Genomic DNA, 26,145 nt, shown 5'->3' with positions numbered 1-26,145 from the left:
AGGATCTTGTGACAGTGGAGGATCTTGTGACAGTGGAGGATCTTGTGACAGTGGAGGATCTTGTGACAGTGGAGGATCTTGTGAACATTGGATCCTGGATGTACAAAATATTTCTGCTCACCTCTCCAATGTATCTTTCCTCTTCCTGGTGTATTTTTAATAGAAGTGTAATAGACAGCTGACGGTTAATAGAATTATCTTCGTGACAAGAGAGAAAACATACTGAAAAATACTTCAGCTTATTTTTAACTTAACTTACAGACTCTCCTTGTTAATATTAACAAATAATTTGTTTTATATTCCATATTATCTGTTTTAACAATGGTAAAGTGAAGGAAAATATAAAAGAGATGGGACGATGACAATGTTTTTCCGATACTAATGCCTTTCCTAAATATATATATGTCGTGGCGAATAGGTAAAACTGGTCAATTAGCAAGAACTCAGTTAAAATTAGTCCTTTATAAAATTTTCTCTAATTACGTTTAAAGATATATTTTGTTCATTTTTGTTAATGTTAAAAATAATAATTTTGTACCAAAAGAACCTTAGAAAACTTACCTAACTTATTATAACAAGCACAATTTAATTTAGCCTAATCCAATTAAATATATTTTACGTAAGTTTACAATAATTTAATAATAAACAAACAATGTTCACAAATTTTTACTTACCTTATTCGGCAAGAAGAGCGTTGCTATTTAAGCCAAAATTGCAAGTTTTACCTATTCGGCACGATATATATATATATATATATATATATATATATATATATATATATATATATATATATATATATATATATATATATATATATATATATATATAATATATTATATATTATATATAAATAACAACACTGGACTAGCATGCTTTTGGCCCGCCTCATGGTGAGCAGCAGCAGCAGCAGCAGCAGTAGCAGCAGCAGCAGCAGCAGCAGCAGCAGCAGCAGCAGCAGCAGCAGCAGCAGCAGCGCAGCCTCCGCCCCCTGGCTACTCTGTACACTGTCCCAGTTTGTTTACAAGGTGTCGAGGAAGCAGGTCCGCGGGTCTACCACAATGAGCACCTCGCAACATAGCCAACTATTAATATGGGACTACTGTTGCATTGGTTTATATTTCTTGCTGAATATGGCTGTAGGAGCCTATGTAAGTACCTTAGTTACGGCGGCACTAATATTGATAACACGCCAGATATCGTAGATGTTGAGAGATAATGTTGAAAGTACGTTAGATAATACAAATGTTGATATTAAGTTAGATAACACAAATGTTGATAGTACTTTAGATAATATATATAATAAAAATGATAGTACGTTAGATAACACAAATGACAGTACGTTAGATAACACAAATGTTGATAATTGTTAGATAACACACATGCAGATAACACGAGGCAGATTCCCTGATGCTGGTAATGCAGGAAATTAAACTTGGCTTCCCCTTCCTTGGATCGAGCATAACTGCCTCCCATTCCTCAGGTACCAACCTGAAGTGGTAGTCAGTCTTGTCTTTCTTGAAAGTTTCCGTGCAGTAACTGTGTGTTAGACAGTTTGTGAATATTATTAATTTCCTCCAAGTCTCAAGCACATTACTGCTAAAATTACCCATTAGCCGCACACCTCTGAAGAGGCGACTGTGAATATACAATTGGTTCCCAGTAATTAATTAGGTTTAAAACAAAGGCACATACTTGGAGTATACTTAGAAAGGTTTTCGGGGTCAACGCCCCCGCGGCCAGGTCTGTGACCAGGCCTCGCTGGGGTTCAGAGCCTGATGAACCAGGCTGTTACTGCTTACAGCACGCAAACTGACGTAAGAACTACAGCCTAGGTAGTCAGGTGGGTGCCTATCCAGCACCTTCTTGAAAACAGCTAGGGATCTATTGGAAATCTCCCTTATGTATGCTGAGAAGCAGTTGAACAGTCTTGGGCCCTTAACACTTATTGTGTTGTCTCTTAGCATACTCATGGCACCCTTGGTTTTCATTGGGGGAATGTTGCAAATCCTGCCAAGTCTTTTACTTTCGTACGGAGTGATTTCCTTGTGCAGATTTGGGACTAGTCCCTCTAGGATTTTCCAAGTGAATATTTTACCATGTAACTTTCTCGCCTGCATTATCGGGAATACAAATCAAGGGACTTCAACCGTTCCCAGCAATTTAGGTGCTTTATCGTACTTATACGTGCCATGAAAGTTTTCTGTACATTCTCTAGGTCTGCAGTTTCTCCTGCCTTGAAAGGGGCCGTTAATGTACAACAATATTCCATCCTAGAGAGATAAAACAATTTAAAGGGAATTATCATGGGTTTGGCGTCCCTAGTTTTAAAGGTTCTCATTTTCCATCCTATCAGTTTTCCATCAACAGCAGTATAGTTACTTTGTAACTTTGTCTTTACCTGTTTCATCACCAGGACCAGTATCTCTGTCTGGTGCACTGTCTTTTATATCTGCACTCTTACAAGTACTGTCCACCAAGACAGCACCAGCACCAGGGCTGACAGCAGCAGCACCAGGGCTGACAGCACCAGCACCAGGGCTGACAGCAGCAGCACCAGGGCTGACAGCACCAGGGCTGGCAGCACCAGCACCAGGGCTGACAGCACCAGCACCAGGGCTGACAGCACCAGCACCAGAGCTGACAGCACCAGCACCAGGGCTGACAGCACCAGCACCAGGGCTGACAGCACCAGCACCAGGGCTGACAGCACCAGCACCAGGGCTGACAGCACCAGCACCAGAGCTGACAGCACCAGCACCAGGGCTAACAGCACCAGGGCTGACAGCACCAGCACCAGGGCTGACAGCACCAGCACCAGGGCTGACAGCACCAGCACCAGGGCTGACAGCACCAGCACCAGGGCTGACAGCACCAGCACCAGGGCTGACAGCACCAGGGCTAACAGCAACAGGGCTGACAGCACCAGCACCAGGGCTGACAGCACCAGCACCAGGGCTGACAGCACCAGCACCAGGGCTGACAGCACCAGCACCAGGGCTGGCAGCACCAGCACCAGGGCTGACAGCACCAGCACCAGGGCTGACAGCACCAGCACCAGGGCTGACAGCACCAGCACCAGGGCTGACAGCACCAGCACCAGGGCTGACAGCACCAGCACCAGGGCTGACAGCACCAGGGCTAACAGCAACAGGGCTGACAGCACCAGCACCAGGGCTGACAGCACCAGCACCAGGTCTGACAGCACTAGCACCAGGGCTGACAGCCCCATCTGTCTCCTTTTATTTTCTCAACTGTTATTCAAGACTGTCAAGATTTTTACGATGGATATTTTTTAATTGGTGTTCATGTCCTTTAGTATAAAGATAACTTTCTGTCGCAGGTGTCTCTCGCTTGGCCAGACCCAAAAATATTTTCAGGATTTAATATCATTTATGGCAGGCTGCTGAAAATTTACATATGTCCCATGGTCCATTTTTTCACAGAGATCGCGGGCAACCCAAGTGAGACATGGCTTATTATTATTGCTGCAGATTACACATTTTTAGATAATTTACAGTTTCAGTTTTTTTTTTTTTTTTTCTTCTCCGGTATTCTCCCGGCCCGGGTGTTTTCCAAGTAGTGGTGACCCGGCCTTGGCTCCCTATCTGGGGAGTGTCTCGAGACTTAAGTCTCCCATGGGAGGAGGTACAAGTACCTCCTCATCTTTGGGACCAAGTGTCCCCAGGCCTAGCCACATTCCCCGCCCTCACGGGGCTCGTAGGGAGAAGCTAGGCCTCTGGTCTGCCATCTGCCCCGCCCCAAAGGGGCTCGTGGGGATGGCAGTCTTGTGAGCTGCAGGTGGTAGCAAGCTCAGGCAGTTTCAGTTTTCCATACATCAATCTTTACTCGTGGTACACTTGACAAGTCTCACAGTTACACCAACTTACGTAAAATATTGTTTCAGAAAGTGTGCTGGTACCTCTTTCATCTCCTAAGATTTTGGGTTTCTATATATCACTGCATTTAACTTTTTCTAGATTTTTTTTCTAACCCCACCACACCAAATACTATGGAATTACGATTGTTAGCTATGACAGAGCGACTGCTGCAGAAAGTTCGTTAGAAAAGTATTTGGCTTCTGTTGTGTACACACAACCGCTGCCAACTATAATTTTTACTTATTTCCACAAATAACTGGACACTTTCAGACACTGTTTGGCTCGCAGCCCAAGTTTTTCAGGTTCGTAAAGAGTACATGGTAAATATGTACTCTCTATGTGCATGGTAAACATGTACTCTCCTGTGTACTCTTTATACACTTGAAAAACGTTGTCTCTAAACTAGCGGGTTATATTTTGATGACGTACATACGACTGACTGGTGAGTGACACCATAACCCACTGGAGAGTGACATCATAACCCACTGGAGAGTGACACCATAACCCACTGGAGAGTGACACCATAACCCACTGGAGAGTGACACCATAACCCACTGGTGAGTGACACCATAACCCACTGGAGAGTGACACCATAACCCACTGGTGAGTGACACCATAACCCACTGGAGAGTGACACCATAACCCACTGGTGAGTGACACCATAACCCACTGGAGAGTGACACCATAACTCACTGGAGAGTGACACCATAACCCACTGGTGAGTGACACCATAACCCACTGGAGAGTGACACCATAACCCACTGGAGAGTGACACCATAACCCACTGGAGAGTGACACCATAACCCACTGGAGAGTGACACCATAACCCACTGGTGAGTGACACCATAACCCACTGGAGAGTGACACCATAACCCACTGGAGAGTGACACCATAACCCACTGGAGAGTGACACCATAACCCACTGGAGAGTGACACCATAACCCACTGGAGAGTGACACCATAACCCACTGGTGAGTGACACCATAACCCACTGGTGAGTGACACCATAACCCACTGGAGAGTGACACCATAACCCATTGGAGAGTGACACCATAACCCACTGGACAGTGACACCATAACCCACTGGAGAGTGACACCATAACCCACTGGTGAGTGACACCATAACCCACTGGAGAGTGACACCATAACCCACTGGAGAGTGACACCATAACCCACTGGAGAGTGACACCATAACCCACTGGAGAGTGACACCATAACCCACTGGAGAGTGACACCATAACCCACTGGAGAGTGACACCATAACCCACTGGAGAGTGACACCATAACCCACTGGAGAGTGACACCATAACCCACTGGAGAGTGACAGCATAACCCACTGGAGAGTAACACCATAACCCACTGAGTGACACCATAACCCACTGGGACAGTGACACCATAACCCACTGGAGAGTGACACCATAACCCACTGGAGAGTGACACCATAACCCACTGGTGAGTGACACCATAACCCACTGGTGAGTGACACCATAACCCACTGGTGAGTGACACCATAACCCACTGGAGAGTGACACCATAACCCACTGGTGAGTGACACCATAACCCACTGGAGAGTGACACCATAACCCACTGGAGAGTGACACCATAACCCACTGGAGAGTGACACCATAACCCACTGGAGAGTGACACCATAACCCACTGGAGAGTGACACCATAACCCACTGGAGAGTGACACCATAACCCACTGGAGAGTGACACCATAACCCACTGGAGAGTGACACCATAACCCACTGGAGAGTAACACCATAACCCACTGGAGAGTAACACCATAACCCACCGGAGGGTGACACCATAACCCACTGGACAGTGACACCATAACCCATTGGAGAGTGACACCATAACCCACTGGTGAGTGACACCATAACACACTTTAGAGTGACACCATAACCCACTGGAAGCCACTGGAGAGTGACACCATAACCCACTGGAGTAACACCATAACCCATTGTGACACCATAACCCACTGGAGAGTGACACCATAACCCACTGGAGAGTGACACCATAACCCACTGTGACACCATAACCCACTGGAGAGTGACACCATAACCCACTGGAGAGTGACACCATAACCCACTGGAGAGTGACACCATAACCCACTGGAGAGTGACACCATAACCCACTGGAGAGTGACACCATAACCCACTGGAGAGTGACACCATAACCCACTGGTGAGTGACACCATAACCCACTGGAGAGTGACACCATAACCCACTGGAGAGTGACACCATAACCCACTGGTGAGTGACACCATAACCCACTGGTGACACCATAACCCACTGGAGAGTGACACCATAACCCACTGGAGAGTGACACCATAACCCACTGGAGTGAGTGACACCATAACCCACTGGAGAGTAACACCATAACCCACTGATGAGTGACACCATAACCCACTGGTGAGAGTGACACCATAACCCACTGGAGAGTGACACCATAACCCACTGGAGAGTGAGTAACACCATGAACCCACTGGACAGTAACACCATAACCCACTGGAGTGACACCATAACCCACTGGAGAGTGACACCATAACCCACTGGAGAGTAACAGTGACACCATAACCCACTGGAGAGTGACACCATAACCCACTGGAGAGTGACGCCATAACACATAAGTGACCCACTGGAGAGTGACACAATAACACACTTTAGAGTGACACTATAACCCACTGGATAGTGACACCAAAACCCACTAGACAGTGACACCATAACCCACTGGAGAGTGACACCATAACCCACTGGAGAGTGACACCATAACCCACTGGAGAGTGACATCATAACCCACTGGAGAGTGACACCATAACCCACTCGAGAGTGACACCATAACATAAAGTGACACCACTGGAGAGTGACACCATAACCCACTGGAGAGTGACACCATAACCCACTGGAGAGTGACACCATAACCCACTGGAGAGTGACACCATAACCCACTGGAGAGTGACACCATAACCCACTGGAGAGTGACACCATAACCCACTGGTGAGTGACACCATAACCCACTGGAGAGTGACACCATAACCCACTGGAGAGTGACACCATAACCCACTGGTGAGTGACACCATAACCCACTGGTGAGTGACACCATAACCCACTGGAGAGTGACACCATAACCCAGTGGAGAGTGAGACCATAACCCACTGGACAGTGACACCATAACCCACTGGAGAGTGACACCATAACCCACTGGAGAGTGACATCATAACCCACTGGAGAGTGACACCATAACCCACTGGAGAGTGACACCATAACCCACTGGAGAGTAACACCATAACCCACTGGAGAGTAACACATTAACCCACTGGAGAGTAACACCATAACCCACCGGAGGGTGACACCATAACCCACTGGAGAGTGACACCATAACCCACTGGAGAGTGACACCATAACCCACTGGAGAGTGACACCATAACCCACTGGAGAGTGACACCATAACCCACTGGAGAGTGACACCATAACCCACTGGAGAGTGACACCATAACCCACTGGACAGTGACACCATAACCCACTGGAGAGTGACACCATAACCCACTGGAGAGTGACACCATAACCCACTGGAGAGTAACACCATAACCCACTGGAGAGTGACACATTAACCCACTGGAGAGTAACACCATAACCCACCGGAGGGTGACACCATAACCCACTGGACAGTGACACAATAACCCATTGGAGAGTGACACCATAACCCACTGGATAGTGACACTATAACCCACTGGAGAGTGACACCATAACACACTTTAGAGTGACACCATAACCCACTGGAGAGTGACACCATAACACACTTTAGAGTGACACTATAACCCACTGGAGAGTGACACCATAACCCACTGGAAAGTGACACCATAACCCACTGGAGAGTAACACTATAACGCACTGGATAGTAACACCATAACCCATTGAGAGTGACACCATAACCCACTGGAGAGTGACACCATAACCCACCGGAGAGTGACACCATAACCCACTGGAGAGTGACACCATAACCCACTGGAGAGTGACACCATAACCCACTGGAGAGTGACACCATAACCCACTGGAGAGTGACACCATAACCCACTGGAGAGTGACACCATAACCCACTGGAGAGTGACACCATAACCCACTGGTGAGTGACACCATAACCCACTGGAGAGTGACACCATAACCCACTGGAGAGTGACACCATAACCCACTGGTGAGTGACACCATAACCCACTGGTGAGTGACACCATAACCCACTGGAGAGTAACACCATAACCCACTGGTGAGTGACACCATAACCCACTGTTGAGTGACACCATAACCCACTGGAGAGTGACACCATAACCCACTGGTGAGTGACACCATAACCCACTGGAAAGTGACACCATAACCCACTGGAGAGTGACACCATAACCCACTGGAGAGTAACACCATAACCCACTGGAGAGTGACACATTAACCCACTGGAGAGTAACACCATAACCCACCGGAGGGTGACACCATAACCCACTGGACAGTGACACCATAACCCACTGGAGAGTAACACCATAACCCACTGGAGAGTGACACCATAACCCACTGGAGAGTAACACCATAACCCACCGGAGGGTGACACCATAACCCACTGGACAGTGACACCATAACCCATTGGAGAGTGACACCATAACCCACTGGAGAGTGACGCCATAACACACTTTAGAGTGACACCATAACCCACTGGAGAGTGACACCATAACACACTTTAGAGTGACACTATAACCCACTGGAGAGTGACACCATAACCCACTGGAAAGTGACACCATAACCCACTGGAGAGTGACACCATAACCCACTGGAGAGTGACACCATAACCCACTGGAGAGTGACATCATAACCCACTGGAGAGTGACACCATAACCCACTGGAGAGTGACACCATAACCCACTGGAGAGTAACACATTAACCCACTGGAGAGTAACACCATAACCCACCGGAGGGTGACACCATAACCCACTGGACAGTGACACCATAACCCATTGGAGAGTGACACCATAACCCACTGGAGAGTGACGCCATAACACACATTAGAGTGACACCATAACCCACTGGAGTGACACCATAACACACTTTAGAGTGACACTATAACCCACTGGAGAGTGACACCATAACCCACTGGAAAGTGACACCATAACCCACTGGAGAGTAACACTATAACCCACTGGATAGTAACACCATAACCCATTGAGAGTGACACCATAACCCACTGGAGAGTGACACCATAACCCACCGGAGAGTGACACCATAACCCACTGGAGAGTGACACCATAACCCACTGGAGAGTGACACCATAACACACTTTAGAGTGACACCATAACCCACCGGAGAGTGACACCATAACCCACTGGAGAGTGACACCATAACCCACTGGAGAGTGACACCATAATCCACTGGAGAGTGACACCATAACCCACTGGAGAGTGACACCATAACCCACTGGAGAGTGACACCATAACCCACTGGAGAGTGACACCATAACCCACTGGAGAGTGACCCACTTACACAAAACACTGGACTAAACATTACAATGTGCAGTGTGTATTCCCTGGCACTAAGCAAATGGCACTCAGCGAGGCTTGTTCTTCCTCCGTGACAGGCACTGTGCCGCCCCAACCGTCACACCATCTCCGGCTACTTCCTGGCTGGTCGCTACATGTGGTGGCTGCCGGTGAGTGCCAGTTGCTGGCCACGAGCAAGTGCCAACAGTCTGCTTGCTCAGCCTTTGGTCTTCTCTTTGATGGTAACCTGAACATAATATAAACTAGACGTGACACAAGAAAGAGATCCCCTTGTTCGTCAAGCCCAGCCACCTCTACCTCAACGCAAGAACAAGAAGTAGTGCAGGATGGTGATGAAATTCTAAGAAATTAATACATAAAAAATATTCATTTTCATTTGAGTGTATACGTTTGTATGTATATGTATGTTCACATGTATGTATATGTATGTTTACATGTATGTATATGTATGTTTACATGTATGTATATGTATGTTTACATGTATGTATATGTATGTTCACATGTATGTATATGTATGTTCACATGTATGTATATGTATGTTCACATGTATGTATATGTATGTTCACATGTATGTATATGTATGTTCACATGTATGTATATGTATGTTCACATGTATGTATATGTATGTTCACATGTATGTATATGTATGTTTACATGTATGTATATGTATGTTCACATGTATGTATATGTATGTTTACATGTATGTATATGTATGTTCACATGTATGTATATGTATGTTCACATGTATGTATATGTATGTTCACATGTATGTATATGTATGTTCACATGTATGTATATGTATGTTCACATGTTTGTGTGTGCTTCTGTTTGCAACTATATATGTAGTGTTTCATGTGTAAGAATGTGTGTGTATGTTTATACTTGAATGTATGTGTATATTTTTATACATGCGTTTATGTATTTTAGAGCATGTGTATACATGTATACATGTATTCCTGTGCATTAATATACGTATGAATGTGTATACATGTGCATTTATTTAAGTGTGCATCTTTATACTTGAGTCCGTTTCAATGTGTTCCTGTATACTTGCCCATATGTGTTTATATGCTCATGTGTAAATATATATATATATATATATATATATATATATATATATATATATATATATATATATATATATATATATATATATATATATATATATATATATGTATATATATATATATTTAGGTGCACACACTATTCTAACAATGTACTGATTCAAGTGCAAAATATTCTCAGCGAAGTGAAAAACAGGGGCATCATAGACACAACTAAAGAACACTGTATCAACATCCGTGGTCCAAGACTATCAACCTGCTACCAGTAGATATCAGAAATACTGCTGGAACAAGTGTAGAAATATTCAAGAAGAAATTGTGGTGTGCCAGTAACTGCAACAGCCTGGATGTTCATGCAATAAGCAGGAAGACCTATTCCCAAAACAGGTCACAGGTACATCACAGGCAGAAGCTTGTGTAGCAGCAGCTTGAAGCTTGTACCTAATTGACAGGGTAGGTAATGAGACCCATCAAAACAAGGGAAGTACTGCCAGTGGTGACATTTTTCAATTCGCTCGTGCTCCCCCATATGGAATATTGCTCGGTGTTGACGGCCCCGTTCAGGGCTGGAGAAATATCAGAGTTGGAACAAGTACAGAGACCGTTTACGACCCGTATAGAACCAGTAAATCATTTCAATTACTGGGAAAACCTTGTAAGCTTATATATGTACTCACTGGAGTGAGTACATATTTAAGATGTTTGGGACAAGGCCTTTAAACACCTAGAAGGTGTTTAAAGGCAGATTTGAGATAATCACACTGCCATAACAACATAATAACCAAGAGATATCGGAGAAAGAACAAAATAATCCACTGAAAAGCAGGGGTGTAGTGGGCACAATAAGAGAACATTGTATCAACATTCATGGCCCCACACTATTCAACATCTTACTACAAGATATTGGAACATTTGTAAAAGTCTTCAAAAGAAAATTGGACAAGTATCTTCACCGGGTGACGGATCAGCCAGGCTGTAACGGATTTGTGGGGGAGCTGGCCTCCAGGACCAACAGCCTGGTTGACCAGGCTAGCACCAGAGGAGCCTAGCCTATGGCCGGGTTCTGGGAGTAGAAAGACTCTCGGTATTTATCAAAGGTATTATCACGTACACAGCCCAGAATCAAGACAAAAATACGTACAGTTAAGGACCGGCATTACTCAGCGTTTGAAGCCGATCGGTAGAGTTTTTTCTAGTTATTACACAGAGAAAAATTTATTTAATAAAACTGGAAAATTTAAATGTACCTGGCTCAAAGTGAATGTCAAAAATTTCCTTTGTGTAATAAGAGCCCAACAATGAAAGTTTGAAGCCAGTCAGAAGAGACGTTCTGCAGTAATTGCTGGGTTTCCAACGAGTCAGTTGTAAAATTTTCACTTAGACAGATTAAACTTGTAGTGCATCTACCATCTTTTTGACGGCCTCAGCGATGGTATTTAAAAGCCTGTCAGAAGAGGCACAGTTTGCTTATTTTATGAATATCAATATTGCAATTTGTTTAATGAAATTATAAAGTGAGATCAGTGCAACCAATACTGAAACGAATCTCTCGCTAAAAGTGTGAAGCCGATCTGAAGAGATATTCTCCAGTTATTGAACGGATTCCATCGATTCCAAGTTTTTAACATGTTTGTATATTGATAAATTTGTCCACAAACAATTAACCTAATGAAAAATATTCTGTCCATAAGATGTACGATTCATTAAATACTAAAGCAGAGCTAAAGAGGTGTATCCACAAACATTTAATGTATTTACAGGAATAAGAAAGCTATATTTTATATATAAAACTGACAACTGTGAACCTCTGTACTTTAGTTTCATTCTTTGTCATAACAAAGTTGGAGACATTTATTATTAAATGTTTGAAGCCAGGCAACAGAGGCTTTTCAAGATTAGTTGATATATTCCAGGAATTTAGCAATATGTTGTACCTTGTTGAATTAGACACATGTGCAACTCTTGGGTGTCTTTACTTCCACATTGGACAAATGTGACACCACCTACGACTGCTGCACCTCACCTGTCTACGGTTTATAAGCTGCTTCTCCGCTCATATGCCGTATTCTATTCAAGATTGATGGACTGAACACATCGACTCAAGGCTGAGGGACTGATTACCTCATTCTCCTCCTATTCTTCAAGATTCTCATTTGTATGGACTGATGAAGCCACTGTGTGGCGAAACGTTTCCTCAATAAAGATACCCAAGAGTTGCACATGTGTCTAATTCAACAACATGTCGGTTCTCTGAACCATTCCTCTACATGTTGTACCTTGTTGGTCATAGGGTTCGTGCACATGCAAAAAGATTCATGAATTTAGCTCAAATTACAGTGTGCCAGTAGAGAAAATTTGATGCCAAATGAACGCGGCGTTTTCCGGTTTCGATGGATATGAAAATATAATTTTAGAAGAAAAAATTACAACCACTTGAAAGTTTCCTTCTGAGATAATTGACAATGGACGAGGATCATGACGGTGAGAGTCTTAAACAACTTATTGACAGGGAGAGAGTGAGTGAGAGAGAGAGAGAGAGTGTGTGTGAGAGAGAGAGAGAGTGTGTGTGTGTGAGAGAGAGAGAGATGCACTTCATCCACCTGTGTGTATGTATCTGTCTTCCATAATTCTCCTTTACGATGGATCATCATTCCTTCAGTGTTTTCTAATAATACAAGTAACTTTGCTTGAGGACTAGTCTGGTTGCTAACCTTAGCAAGTTTACAACCCATGTACATAATTATTGAGTTAGGGGCTCCTAGAGGCTGCTGCATATTTACGTAATGCTTTTGAGAGTTGAATAGAGAGACACTGGTATGTGTGTCTTTATTAACACAGAGTACCGATGGTTGGGAGCCCCAAGTTAGGGTTAAAACAATGGGAGAGAAGAGAGCGTGAGACCCAGCTACTAATGCTAGCAGATGAGTTGATTCAGCGAGCATACGACACGTTCCACACGTCTCATGCTGCAGAAAATACTGATGCCTTAATGAACTGAGGCTTACTGGTTATATTTTCCAATAGTGTGTGTGTGTGTGTGTGTGTGTATGTGTGTGTGTGTGTGTTTACAAGCGTCTCTCCTGCAGGTTGGAGCGTCACTCTTCGCCAGCAACATCGGAGCAGAACACTTGATAGGTATGGCTGGGTCTGGCGCTGCTAGTGGCATCGCCGTCGGGGCTTTCAACTTTATAGTAAGTCAACAGTAGTTTCTCTCTCTCTCTCTCTCTCTCTCTCTCTCTCTCTCTCTCTCTCTCTCTCTCTCTCTCTCTATCTATCTATCTATCTATCTATCTATCTATCTATCTATCTGATCTAAACCTCCATAATCTGACACCCAATCAAAACCTATTGGAAAGTAACTGCCTTTATTACACAGCATCACACGCCAGCACTATCCTAAACACTGCTAAAAGTCTATCAGTACTTAACTACAACATCAGGTCCTTAAGCAAACACTATGATGACCTCCTGGCACTCCTTGAATCACTAAAGACACCCTTCTCCTGCATTATTCTTACTGAGACCTGGCTTAAGCAGGACACAATAGATATCTACCCTCTACCAGGATACACAGCAATTCACAACTGCAGACCAAACCAAGTTGGGGGTGGTACTGCAATCTATTACTCTAACCAATTATCTTGTATTAGCACCACTTGCTTTAGTGATGAATATGGGGAATACATTTTTGCTAATTTTACTGTAAAAAACCTTAAGACACCTATAACAATCGGTGCCATTTACCGGATACCTCACACAAACATCCCGAATTTCAGTGAGAAATTAAAGTCACTAATAACAAACAGACAAATGAATAAGCACCACCTTCTCTTAGCTGGAGACTTCAACATCAACCTTGGCTTACTAGATGATCAGCCTGTAACTGATTTCATCAACAATATGAACAACACACTTCTCAAACCAACAATAACTAAACCAACCAGGCTCACTGAGACAAGTGCAACCATAATAGACCACATATGGACCAATATACTAGCCCCCCTTAAATCAGGGATAATCACAGATAGCACTACAGACCACTACCCTACCTTCCTCCTGACAAACATTAGTAAACCACCACTTGAATACAACAAAGTCTCATTTAGACTCCATGACGAGGCCTCAATAAGGAAGTTCACAGCTGACCTAGAGACTGTTGACTGGCCTACATAATTCTCCAAGGCCAATGGTATTGATGACTGGACAGACATTTTTCTTAACAAATTACTTAGACTATACAACAAACATTGTCCTATAAAAACGAAACAGATCACAAACAAACGGCTTGGTTGCCCATGGCTAACCAGCATCATTCTGAAATCCATTGACAAGAAACACCAATATGAAAAGCAATATAGACAGGGCTTAATACACAAAGATATTCTTAAATACTATTCATCAGTCCTCACCAAAGTAATAAAAAAAGCCAAACAACTATACTACTCCAGTAGATTCACTGACACTAGAGGAGATATAAAAAAGACCTGGAAAACACTCTCTCAGATTCTAGGGACCCACAAACTGAAAAAAAACAAGAATATTGTCCTAACTAAACCTAATGAAACACCACTACATCCCACTGACACAGCTAACAAGATAAACGACTTCTTCTCAAACATAGGATCTAATCTCGCCAATAAAATCCCACATACCAATGCCCATGCCGGGGACTACCTAGATGGAAATTTCCCTAATTCCTTCTATCTTGCACCAACTGAGCCCACGGAAGTCATTGAGATCATAAAGTCACTTAAAAATAACTCGGGGAATCTGTCTCATGTCCCACCATTACTGTACAAGCGAGCGGCCCATGTCCTTTCGCATGCTATTTCATTACTTTTTAACAAGTCACTAGAAACTAGCACCTTCCCGAAACTACTCAAGATGGCAAGGTGGTGACCCTACAGACTTAAACAACTATAGGCCAATATCAAACTTACCATTGCTATCCAAAATCTTTGAGAAACTCGTGCACAGGAGACTATATTCATTTATAACAGCACAAAACATACTCAACCCCTGCCAATTTGGATTCAGGAAAAATAAAAGCACTAATGATGCAATCATAAAAATGCTAGATCTGCTTTACACAGCATTGGAAAATAAGGAATATCCACTAGGAATTTTTATTGACCCAAGAAAAGCTTTTGACACAGTAGACCACGACATCCTACTCCACAAACTTGACCATTACGGTATAAGAGGCCATGCGCTTGCTTATTTCAAATCTTACCTTACTAATAGGTATCAGTATGTCACCATTAAAGACACAGCATCAACAACACGGCCACTTGATACTGGAGTTCCCCAAGGAAGTGTCCTTGGTCCCCTGCTCTTCCTCATATACATCAATGATCTTCCAAACGTATCCCAACACCTGAAACCCATTCTCTTTGCTGACGACACGACTTACATCATCTCTCACTCTAATCTTGCAACCATCAACACCATTGTTAACGAGGAGCTGATCAAAATATCGACTTGGATGACAGCCAATAAACTTACGCTTAACACTGACAAAACCTACTATATTATGTTTGGTAGCAGAGCAGGAGATGCACAAATTAACATTAAGATCGACAACACTCTAATTACCAGACATATTGAGGGCAAATTCCTAGGCCTATACCTTGAAAGCAACCTGAATTTCAGCACCCATATCCAATACATAACCAAAAAAGTATCCAAAACGGTTGGGATCCTCTCCAAGATACGATAGTACGTGCCGCAAAATGCCCTTCTCACACTGTACCACTCATTTATCCATACCTCACCTATGCTATTTGTGCTTCGGGATCAACTGCAGCAACACACCTAAAGCCAATAATAACCCAACAAAAAGCTGCAGTAAGAATAATCACTAAATCCCATCCCTGGCAACACCCCCCCCCCCTCCACTCGTCATAGATCTAAACTTACTCCCTGTTCAGTACATCCACACTTACTACTGTGCAATCTACATCTACAGGACCTTAAACTCCAATATCAACCTTGACCTAAAACGCTTTCTTGATAGTTGTGACAGAACCCACAGGCATAACACCAGACACAAACATCTCTACGACATTCCCCGTATCCGACTAAACCTTTACAAAAATTCAATGTATGTCAAAGGCCCTAAAATCTGGAACACCCTACCTGAAAACTCTAGAACTGCAGACACATTCATCACCTTCAAAACTACCATTAGAAAACATCTTGTCTCCCTGATACACCCCGTCAACTAACTACACGAATACCACCTGGTGGTTCACACTTACACTCACTCACCCATTTGACCATAAACAGAAATATTAATCTCAATCTTAAAATAATGAATCCTATGATACTCCAATACTGAAACTATGTATTGTGCCAAAACAAAAGAATTCACATTGCTAAACTCACAAACTAGTATTTAGTCACTTAGCCATAATACCAACTTACCTCATAATTTGTAATATTTTAAAATAAAGAATTAATCTAAGTCTGCCCGAAATGCCTAGCCATGCTAGGTGTTCTAGTGGTACACTCTGTAATTATTATTTTACTGCATGTAAACCACACAATAACCAAATTCTGTAAACTCAACATTGTAATCCTTATAAAGAATAAACTTTAAATTTGAATTTGAATTTGAATCTATCTATCTCTTTCTCTCTCTCTCTCTCTCTCTCTCTCTCTCTCTCTCTCTCTCTCTCTCTCTCTCTCTCTCTCTCTCTCTCTCTCTCTGCATCTATCTATCTATCTGTGTATCTATCTATCTATCTATCTCTTTTTCTCTCTCTCTCTGTATCTATCTATTTCATAGACAGATAATGATAGATAGCTTTTAAACGTACCGAGGTTGTAAACAGGTCTTAGCTTCTAACTTCAGCTGTGAACAAACAAGTGTACTAATTCTATCATACAATGTAGACAGGAACACATTGTTCAGCACGATCAGTGCCAGAACAAGTAGACATAAATTCTCAAGGTTATCGAGAACCAACACTAAATAAATAACAAAAACAAGGGTTTATGGAAAGAAATGATGCCACCAGACAAAAACAGCGGGGCCTAGAGCTGTTACTCAACACCAGCAAACTACAGTATTAAAACACACAAAAAACACAGGAAAACACTCACACGCACACACGAAGGAGCACACGCGCGCAAGGCACACACCACGAACATATACACACAAACACACACACACACACACACACACACACACACACACACACACACACACACACACACACACACACACACACACACACACACACACAGTAGCAACCAGTGAAGAAGCGGGGCCAGGAGCTAAGAATCGACCCCTGCAACCACAAATAGGTGAGTACACACACACACACACACACACACACACACTGCAATGGATCAGGGAATACTTGTCAGGAAGACAGCAGAGAGTAATGGTACGAGGCGAGGTGTCAGAGTGGGCACCTGTGACCAGTGGGGTCCCACAGGGGTCAGTCCTAGGACCAGTGCTGTTTCTGGTATTTGTGAACGACATGACGGAAGGAATAAACTCCGAGGTGTCACTGTTTGCAGATGACGTGAAGTTGATGAGAAGAGTTCATTCGATCGAAGACCAGGCAGAAATACAAAGGGATCTGGACAGGCTGCAGACCTGGTCCAGCAACTGGCTCCTGGAGTTCAATCCCACCAAGTGCAAAGTCATGAGGATTGGGGAAGGGCAAAGAAGACCGCAGATGGAGTACAGTCTAGGGGGTCAGAGACTACAAACATCACTCAAGGAAAAAGATCTTGGGGTGAGTATAACACCAGGCACATCTCCTGAAGCGCACATCAACCAAATAACTGCTGCAGCATATGGGCGCCTGGCAAACCTCAGAACAGCATTCCGACATCTTAATAAGGAATCGTTCAGGACCCTATACACCGTGTACGTTAGGCCCATATTGGAGTATGCGGCACCAGTTTGGAACCCACACCTAGCCAAGCATGTAAAGAAACTAGAGAAAGTGCAAAGGTTTGCAACAAGACTAGTCCCAGAGCTAAGAGGTATGTCCTATGAGGAGAGGTTAAGGGAAATCAACCTGACGACACTGGAGGACAGGAGAGATAGGGGGGACATGATAACGACTTACAAAATACTGAGAGGAATTGACAAGGTGGACAAAGACAGGATGTTCCAGAGACTGGACACAGTAACAAGGGGACACAGTTGGAAGTTGAAGACACAGATGAATCAAAGGGATGTTAGGAAGTATTTCTTCAGCCACAGAGTAGTCAGGAAGTGGAATAGTTTGGGAAGCGATGTAGTGGAGTCAGGATCCATACATAGCTTTAAGCAGAGGTACGATAAAGCTCATGGTTCAGGGAGAGTGACCTAGTTGCGACCAGTGAAGAGGCGGGGCCAGGAGCTTGGACTCGACCCCTGCAACCTCAACTAGGTGAGTACAACTAGGTGAGTACACACACACACACACACACACACACACACACACACACACACACACACACACACACACACACACACACACACACACACACACACACACACACACACACATACACACAGGAAGGCCAGGGCGAATGAAGCCAAACTACAAGAAAGGGGACTACACAGGAATGAGGAACTTCCTGAACGGGGTTCAGTGGGACAGAGAACTGGCAGGGAAGCCAGTTAATGAGATGATGGAATATGTAGCAACAATGTCCAAGGAGGCTGAGGAGAGATTTGTACCCAAGGGAAACAGGAATAATGAAAAAGCCAGGATGAGCCCATGGTTCACCCAAAGATGCAAGGAGGCAAAAACCAAGTGTGCTAGGGAATGGAAGAAATATAGAAGGCAAAGGACCCAGGAGAATAAGGAGAGCAGTCGTAGAGCCAGAAACGAATATGCACAGATAAGAAGGGAGGCCCAAAGACAATATGAAAATGACATAGCAGCGAAAGCCAAATCTGACCCGAAGCTGTTATACAGCCACATCAGGAGGAAAACAATAGTCAAGGACCAGGTAATCAAGCTAAGGAAGGAAGAAGGAGAGACAACAAGAAATGACCGTGAAGTATGTGAGGAACTCAACAAGAGATTCAAAGAAGTGTTCACAGAGGAGACAGAAGGGGCTTCAGAAAGACGGAGAGGTGGAATACACAACCAAGTGCTGGACACAGTACACACAACCGAGGAAAAAGTGAAGAGGCTTCTGAGTGAGCTAGATACCTCAAAGGCAATGGGGCCGGAATAGGCAGTGCTTCCCACCAACTCTCAGGAATTCTCGCAAAACACCTCTCTAAACTCTTGGGCACTATCAGTCCAGCACATCTCAAACACTCGGGTGATCTTCTCAATCGCATTCGCAACATCAACATCGGGAACAAGAAACTTTCCATCCTTGACGTGACTTCCCTATTCACCAAAGTACCTACTACACAAGCCATCGATCTCTTGCGCAGGAAAATTGACGATTCACTTGATCTTCCTATTCCAGCCAGCGATTTCATCGACCTTGTTGAACTATGTGTTGGCTTTACGTGTTTCTCTTTCGAAAATCACCTCTTTCAGCAGACTTTTGGACTACCCATGGGCTCGCCACTCAGTGCCGTCCTGGCGAACCTATACATGGAACATCTAGAAGCCGAACGTTTCTCCACCATTATTCCTTCGTCTGTCACCTGGCTCCGTTATGTTGACGACATTCTCCTCATAACTCCTAGACGCTTCAACGTTAAGTTCTCCAACACAAGCTCAACCAGGTCGAGCCTTCAATCCAGTTCACACTTGAAGAAGTCGACAACACTCTTCCTTTCCTTGATGTTCTTCTCTGCAAAGCTGACCACGAACTTCGTTTTAAAGTCTATCGAAAACCCACCAAAAAAAAAAAACGATCTTCTCCACTTTTACTCTCACCACGACACCAAAACTAAACGTAGTGTAATTATAGGCTTCTTCCTGCGTGCACTCAGAATCTGCAGCAATGAGTTCCTTGAGGAAGAATGCACTATAATTGAACAAGTATTTTCTAAACACTATCCTCGTCACTTCATCAGAGACTGCAGACGGCGGGCATTAAACATCTTCAACACACCCAGAGAAGACACTGCCGAGAAGAGATACATAGTCCTCCCCACCAACTCCATTGCCAAACACGTTTCCAACATCTTTTCCAATACCTCATTCCAAGTATCTACCTCCACAACCACGACCATCAAGGACATTACCAGTGATAGACAGGACAAGTTTCCACCCTCTGCAGGGGTATACATAATCCCTTGTAATGACTGCAACAAATTATATGTGGGCGAAACATCAAGGGACTTCCAAACACGCATTTCAGAACACCAATACGCAAGCAGGTCTGACGATACAAGGAATGCCTGTGTACAACACCGTAATTCACACAACCACTTAATAAACTGCAGAAACTCAAGACTTATCGCCACAGAAGACAACACTCAATACTGAAGAATCCTGGAATCATCACTTATTTATATATCCGACAACTTCAACCAGAATAGTGGCTTCTATAACATAGCTGAACCACTTGCCAAGAACCTTCTCCATCGCTATCCCACATAAGAACATAGGAATGGAAGAACACTGCAGAAGGTCTACTGACAAACTTATCCAATCTCCCTTCCAAGCTACCCAAGATTTTAGACTCTATAACCCCACTCGGTACATCATCAGATGCAGCATTCTCCACCTGACCTCAGCATTCTGAACCTGACTATGAATACTCGCGTACCTTCCACCCCAGGTAGATCTGTTTGTGACTTGAAAAAGCCCTCTGTGTGGGCGAAACTTCGTCAATAAAGGATCACATTATACTGCATATGTGTTTATATTTCCATTGTGTCGGTATTTTATATCATTTATTCCCATTTTGAATATCGTAAACATGTGACTCCTGGTATTTCTGTTCTCTGACGTCTTCAGGTTTAGCTCCTCTGGTCTCTCCTCATAACTCACGATCCTCACCTCTGGCACTAATCTCAAGCAATCATTTACTTTTTTTCCAGGTTCTAGGCTCCATCTTTTTCATATTCGTCTAGGTATGGAATGTCCATCTAGTACTCAAACACTCTGGATACATAATTTTACATTTTATCTCAAAAAAATAGTGGGTTTGCAAATTTATACTTATTTTTGTCCATAGCAATATTACTGCAGCATTGCAGGTTATAAGTGTGCAGCCAGCCAGCAGCGTTGATCAACAGTAAAGCATTAACCTGACGTATCCTGTGTTTACAGTCGATCATCTTGCTCCAGCTGATGAGTTGGGTTTTCCTGCCTGTCTTCATTGCCAGCAGGGTGAGTGATCTTATATGCTTGCATTGTAACTCTCTCTCTCACACAGATTATGTAATATGTACAATATAAACTACATATGTTCAGCTCGCTGAATGATCCAAGAAATATTTTCTTCCGTCTTTCACAACCCGCACTTCCTTCAAGACACTGACTAACTGTAACTTAACTAGTTTAAGAGTCCCAGGAACTCAACCCACAGTGTCGTGTATAACACCAACCTGATGGTTAAAGAGTCATAAATACAGTATAATGTGGTTAAAGTAAGACCGAAACGTAGTCTTAAATATCAGTCTTACACGTGAAGGTTATTTGTGTAAAGTGATCCTTTAATGACGACGTAACTTGGTGAAGTTCACAGCGTTGGCGGAACGTTATTAATGAAGTACCAGTGGGTCTGTGTACTGTTTACTAGTGGGTCTGTGTACTGTTTACTAGTGGGTCTGTGTATTGTTTACTAGTGGGTCTGTGTACTGTTTACTAGTGGGTCTGTGTACTGTTTACTAGTGGGTCTGTGTATTGTTTACCAGTGGGTCTGTGTACTGTTTACTAGTGGGTCTGTGTATTGTTTACCAGTGGGTCTGTGTACTGTTTACTAGTGGGTCTGTGTATTGTTTACCAGTGGGTCTGTGTACTGTTTACTAGTGGGTCTGTGTATTGTTTACCAGTGGGTCTGTGTACTGTTTACTAGTGGGTCTGTGTATTGTTTACCAGTGGGTCTGTGTACTGTTTACTAGTGGGTATGTGTATTGTTTACCAGTGGGTCTGTGTACTGTTTACTAGTGGGTCTGTGTACTGTTTACTAGTGGGTCTGTGTACTGTTTACTGGTGGGTCTGTGTACTGTTTACTAGTGGGTCTGTGTATTGTTTACCACTGGGTCTGTGTACTGTTTACTAGTGGGTCTGTGTATTGTTTACCAGTGGGTCTGTGTACTGTTTACTAGTGGGTCTGTGTATTGTTTACCACTGGGTCTGTGTACTGTTTACTAGTGGGTCTGTGTATTGTTTACCAGTGGGTCTGTGTACTGTTTACTAGTGGGTCTGTGTATTGTTTACCAGTGGGTCTGTGTACTGTTTACTAGTGGGTCTGTGTATTGTTTACCAGTGGGTCTGTGTACTGTTTACTAGTGGGTATGTGTATTGTTTACCAGTGGGTCTGTGTACTGTTTACTAGTGGGTCTGTGTACTGTTTACTAGTGGGTCTGTGTACTGTTTACTGGTGGGTCTGTGTACTGTTTACTAGTGGGTCTGTGTACTGTTTACTAGTGGGTTTGTGTACTGTTTACTAGTGGGTCTGTGTACTGTTTACTAGTGGGTCTGTGTACTGTTTACTAGTGGGTCTGTGTACTGTTTACTAGTGGGTCTGTGTATTGTTTACCACTGGGTCTGTGTACTGTTTACTAGTGGGTCTGTGTATTGTTTACCAGTGGGTCTGTGTACTGTTTACTAGTAGGTCTGTGTACTGTTTACTAGTGGGTCTGTGTACTGTTTACTAGTGGGTCTGTGTACTGTTTACTAGTGGGTCTGTGTATTGTTTACCACTGGGTCTGTGTACTGTTTACTAGTGGGTCTGTGTATTGTTTACCAGTGGGTCTGTGTACTGTTTACTAGTGGGTCTGTGTACTGTTTACTAGTGGGTCTGTGTACTGTTTACTAGTGGGTCTGTGTACTGTTTACTAGTGGGTCTGTGTATTGTTTACTAGTAGGTCTGTGTACTGTTTACTAGTGGGTCTGTGTACTGTTTACTAGTGGGTCTGTGTACTGTTTACTAGTGGGTCTGTGTATTGTTTACCAGTGGGTCTGTGTACTGTTTACTAGTGGGTCTGTGTATTGTTTACCAGTGGGTCTGTGTACTGTTTACTAGTGGGTCTGTGTATTGTTTACCAGTGGGTTTGTGTACTGTTTACTATTGGGTCTCTGTATTGTTTACCAGTGGGTCTGTGTATTGTTTACCAGTGGGTCTGTGTATTGTTTACCAGTGGATCTGTGTATTGTTTACCAGTGGGTCTGTGTATTGTTTACCAGTGGGTCTGTGTATTGTTTACCAGTGGGTCTGTGTATTGTTTACCAGTGGATCTGTGTATTGGTTACCAGTGGGTCTGTGTATTGTTTACCAGTGGATCTGTGTATTGGTTACCAGTGGGTCTGTGTATTGTTTACCAGTGGATCTGTGTACTGTTTACTAGTGGGTCTATGTATTGTTTACCAGTGGGTCTGTGTACTGTTTACTAGTGGGTCTCTGTATTATTTACCAGTGGGTCTGTGTATAGTTTACCAGTGGATCTATGTATTGTTTACCAGTGGATCTGTGTATTGTTTACCAGTGGATCTGTGTATTGTTTACCAGTGGATCTGTGTATTGTTTACCAGTGGATCTATGTATTGTTTACCAGTGGATCTGTGTATTGTTTACCAGTGGATCTGTGTATTGTTTACCAGTGGATCTGTGTATTGTTTACCAGTGGGTCTGTGTATTGTTTACCAGTGCGCCTGTGTATTGTTTACCAGTGTGCCTGTGTATTGTTTACCAGTGGATCTATGTATTGTTTACCAGTGGATCTGTGTTTTGTTTACCAGTGGGTCTGTGTATTGTTTACCAGTGGGTCTGTGTATTGTTTACCAGTGGGTCTGTGTATTGTTTACCAGTGGGTCTGTGTATTGTTTACCAGTGGGTCTGTGTATTGTTTACCAGTGCGCCTGTGTATTGTTTACCAGTGTGCCTGTGTATTGTTTACCAGTGGGCCTGTGTATTGTTTACCAGTGGGTCTGTGTTTTGTTTACCAGTGGGTCTGTGTATTGTTTACCATTGGATCTGTGTATTTTTTACCAGTGGATCTGTGTTTTGTTTACCAGTGGATCTATATATTGTTTACCAGTGGGTCTGTGTATTGTTTACCAGTGGATCTGTGTTTTGTTTACCATTGGATCTGTGTTTTGTTTACTAGTGGATCTGTGCATTGTTTACCAGTGGGCCTGTGTATTGTTTACCAGTGGATCTGTGTTTTGTTTACCAGTGGGCCTGTGTATTGTTTACCAGTGGATCTATGTATTGTTTACCAGTGGGTCTGTGTATTGTTTACCAGTACGCCTGTGTATTGTTTACCAGTGGATCTATGTATTGTTTACCAGTGGATCTGTGTATTGTTTACCAGTGGATCTATGTATTGTTTACCAGTGGATCTGTGTATTGTTTACCAGTGGATCTATGTATTGTTTACCAGTGGGTCTGTGTTTTGTTTATCAGAACGCCTGTGTATTGTTTACCAGTGGATCTATGTATTGTTTACCAGTGGGTCTGTGTATTGTTTACCAGTACGCCTGTGTATTGTTTACCAGTGGATCTATGTATTGTTTACCAGTGGATCTGTGTATTGTTTACCAGTGGATCTATGTATTTTTTACCAGTGGATCTGTGTTTTGTTTACCAGTGGATCTGTGTATTGTTTACCAGTGGGCCTGTGTATTGTTTACCAGTGCATCTAAGTATTGTTTACCAGTGGGTTTGTGTATTGTTTACCAGTGGATCTGTGTATTGTTTACCAGTGGATCTGTGTATTGTTTACCAGTACATCTATGTATTGTTTACCAGTGGGTTTGTGTACTGTTTACCAGTGGATCTGTGTATTGTTTACCAGTGGATCTGTGTATTGGTTACCAGTGGGTCTGTGTATTGTTTACTAGTGGGTCTGTGTATTGTTTACTAGTGGGTCTGTGTACTGGTTACCAGTGGGTCTGTGTATTGGTTACCATTGGGTCTTTAATTAACAGGACCAACACCTCAACTCAGTCAAATAATTGAAAAAACAAAAACAGGACAATTACACTCGGTACTGTTGTAATGTTGAAGGTCTTCACTTGTTTCATGATCCAACAGAACCTGACACATCAAATAATAAACAATAATGTTGGAAATTACCTAAATTGATGGATGGAAATATAGAACAACAAAAATAAAGATTTTTTGGTTGCTGGAGTAAACTTAACACAATGTATCGAACATCAAAACGCCATAAAAAGAAAATTTTTTCTATTTATCTGTCTTCTTTCCATAGTTATATTCGGTTCTTAATGCTCCTCAATCCTTAAAAAACGAAAAAGAAAATATTAACGTTTAGAAAACTAGTACCTACATTATCCTGTAAGTTAAAACCTTCTTATAAGTAACTTAAACAAGTTTTTAACTTTTAAAGAATATCAGAAGAGATATTCCCCAGTTGGCGCAAGGAATACAATATTACAGTTAATTAATATTGGCAAATTGATATTAATATATTATTATTATTATAATCAAGGGGAAGCGCTAAACCCGGAGGATTATACAGCGCCTGGGGGGGGGGGATGTGGAAGGCATTCAGGCTTAATTCGGGGAACTGGAGCACAGATCCAATTCCCTAAATCAAGAGCCCCTC

At 43.2% G+C, this 26,145-nt stretch overlaps 1 protein-coding gene across 6 annotated transcripts in view; it reads left to right on the top strand.

The window, feature by feature from the left end:
• The first annotated feature begins 1,017 nt into the window (after nt 1-1,017).
• LOC128686547 (sodium/mannose cotransporter SLC5A10) overlaps nt 1,018-26,145 on the top strand; it is a 58,900-nt gene continuing 33,772 nt past the window's right edge. Inside the window, exons 1-4 of one of the 6 annotated variants that reach the window (XM_070084349.1) lie at nt 1,018-1,148; nt 9,492-9,563; nt 13,565-13,669; nt 21,680-21,739. In XM_070084349.1, the coding sequence (XP_069940450.1) occupies nt 1,059-1,148; nt 9,492-9,563; nt 13,565-13,669; nt 21,680-21,739 (327 nt within the window). In that variant the 5' untranslated portion in view covers nt 1,018-1,058. Of the gene's footprint in view, nt 1,149-9,491; nt 9,564-13,564; nt 13,670-21,679; nt 21,740-26,145 lie in introns of those variants that run through there. The other 5 variants (XM_070084350.1, XM_070084352.1, XM_070084354.1 and 2 more) reach the window with 5 other exon arrangements.

The sequence above is a fragment of the Cherax quadricarinatus genome, chromosome 12 (genome assembly GCF_038502225.1).
Source record: "Cherax quadricarinatus isolate ZL_2023a chromosome 12, ASM3850222v1, whole genome shotgun sequence".
NCBI lineage: Eukaryota > Metazoa > Arthropoda > Malacostraca > Decapoda > Parastacidae > Cherax > Cherax quadricarinatus.
The sequence above is the reverse complement of the archived record's forward strand: the minus strand, read 5'-3'. Positions and strand labels throughout refer to the sequence as shown.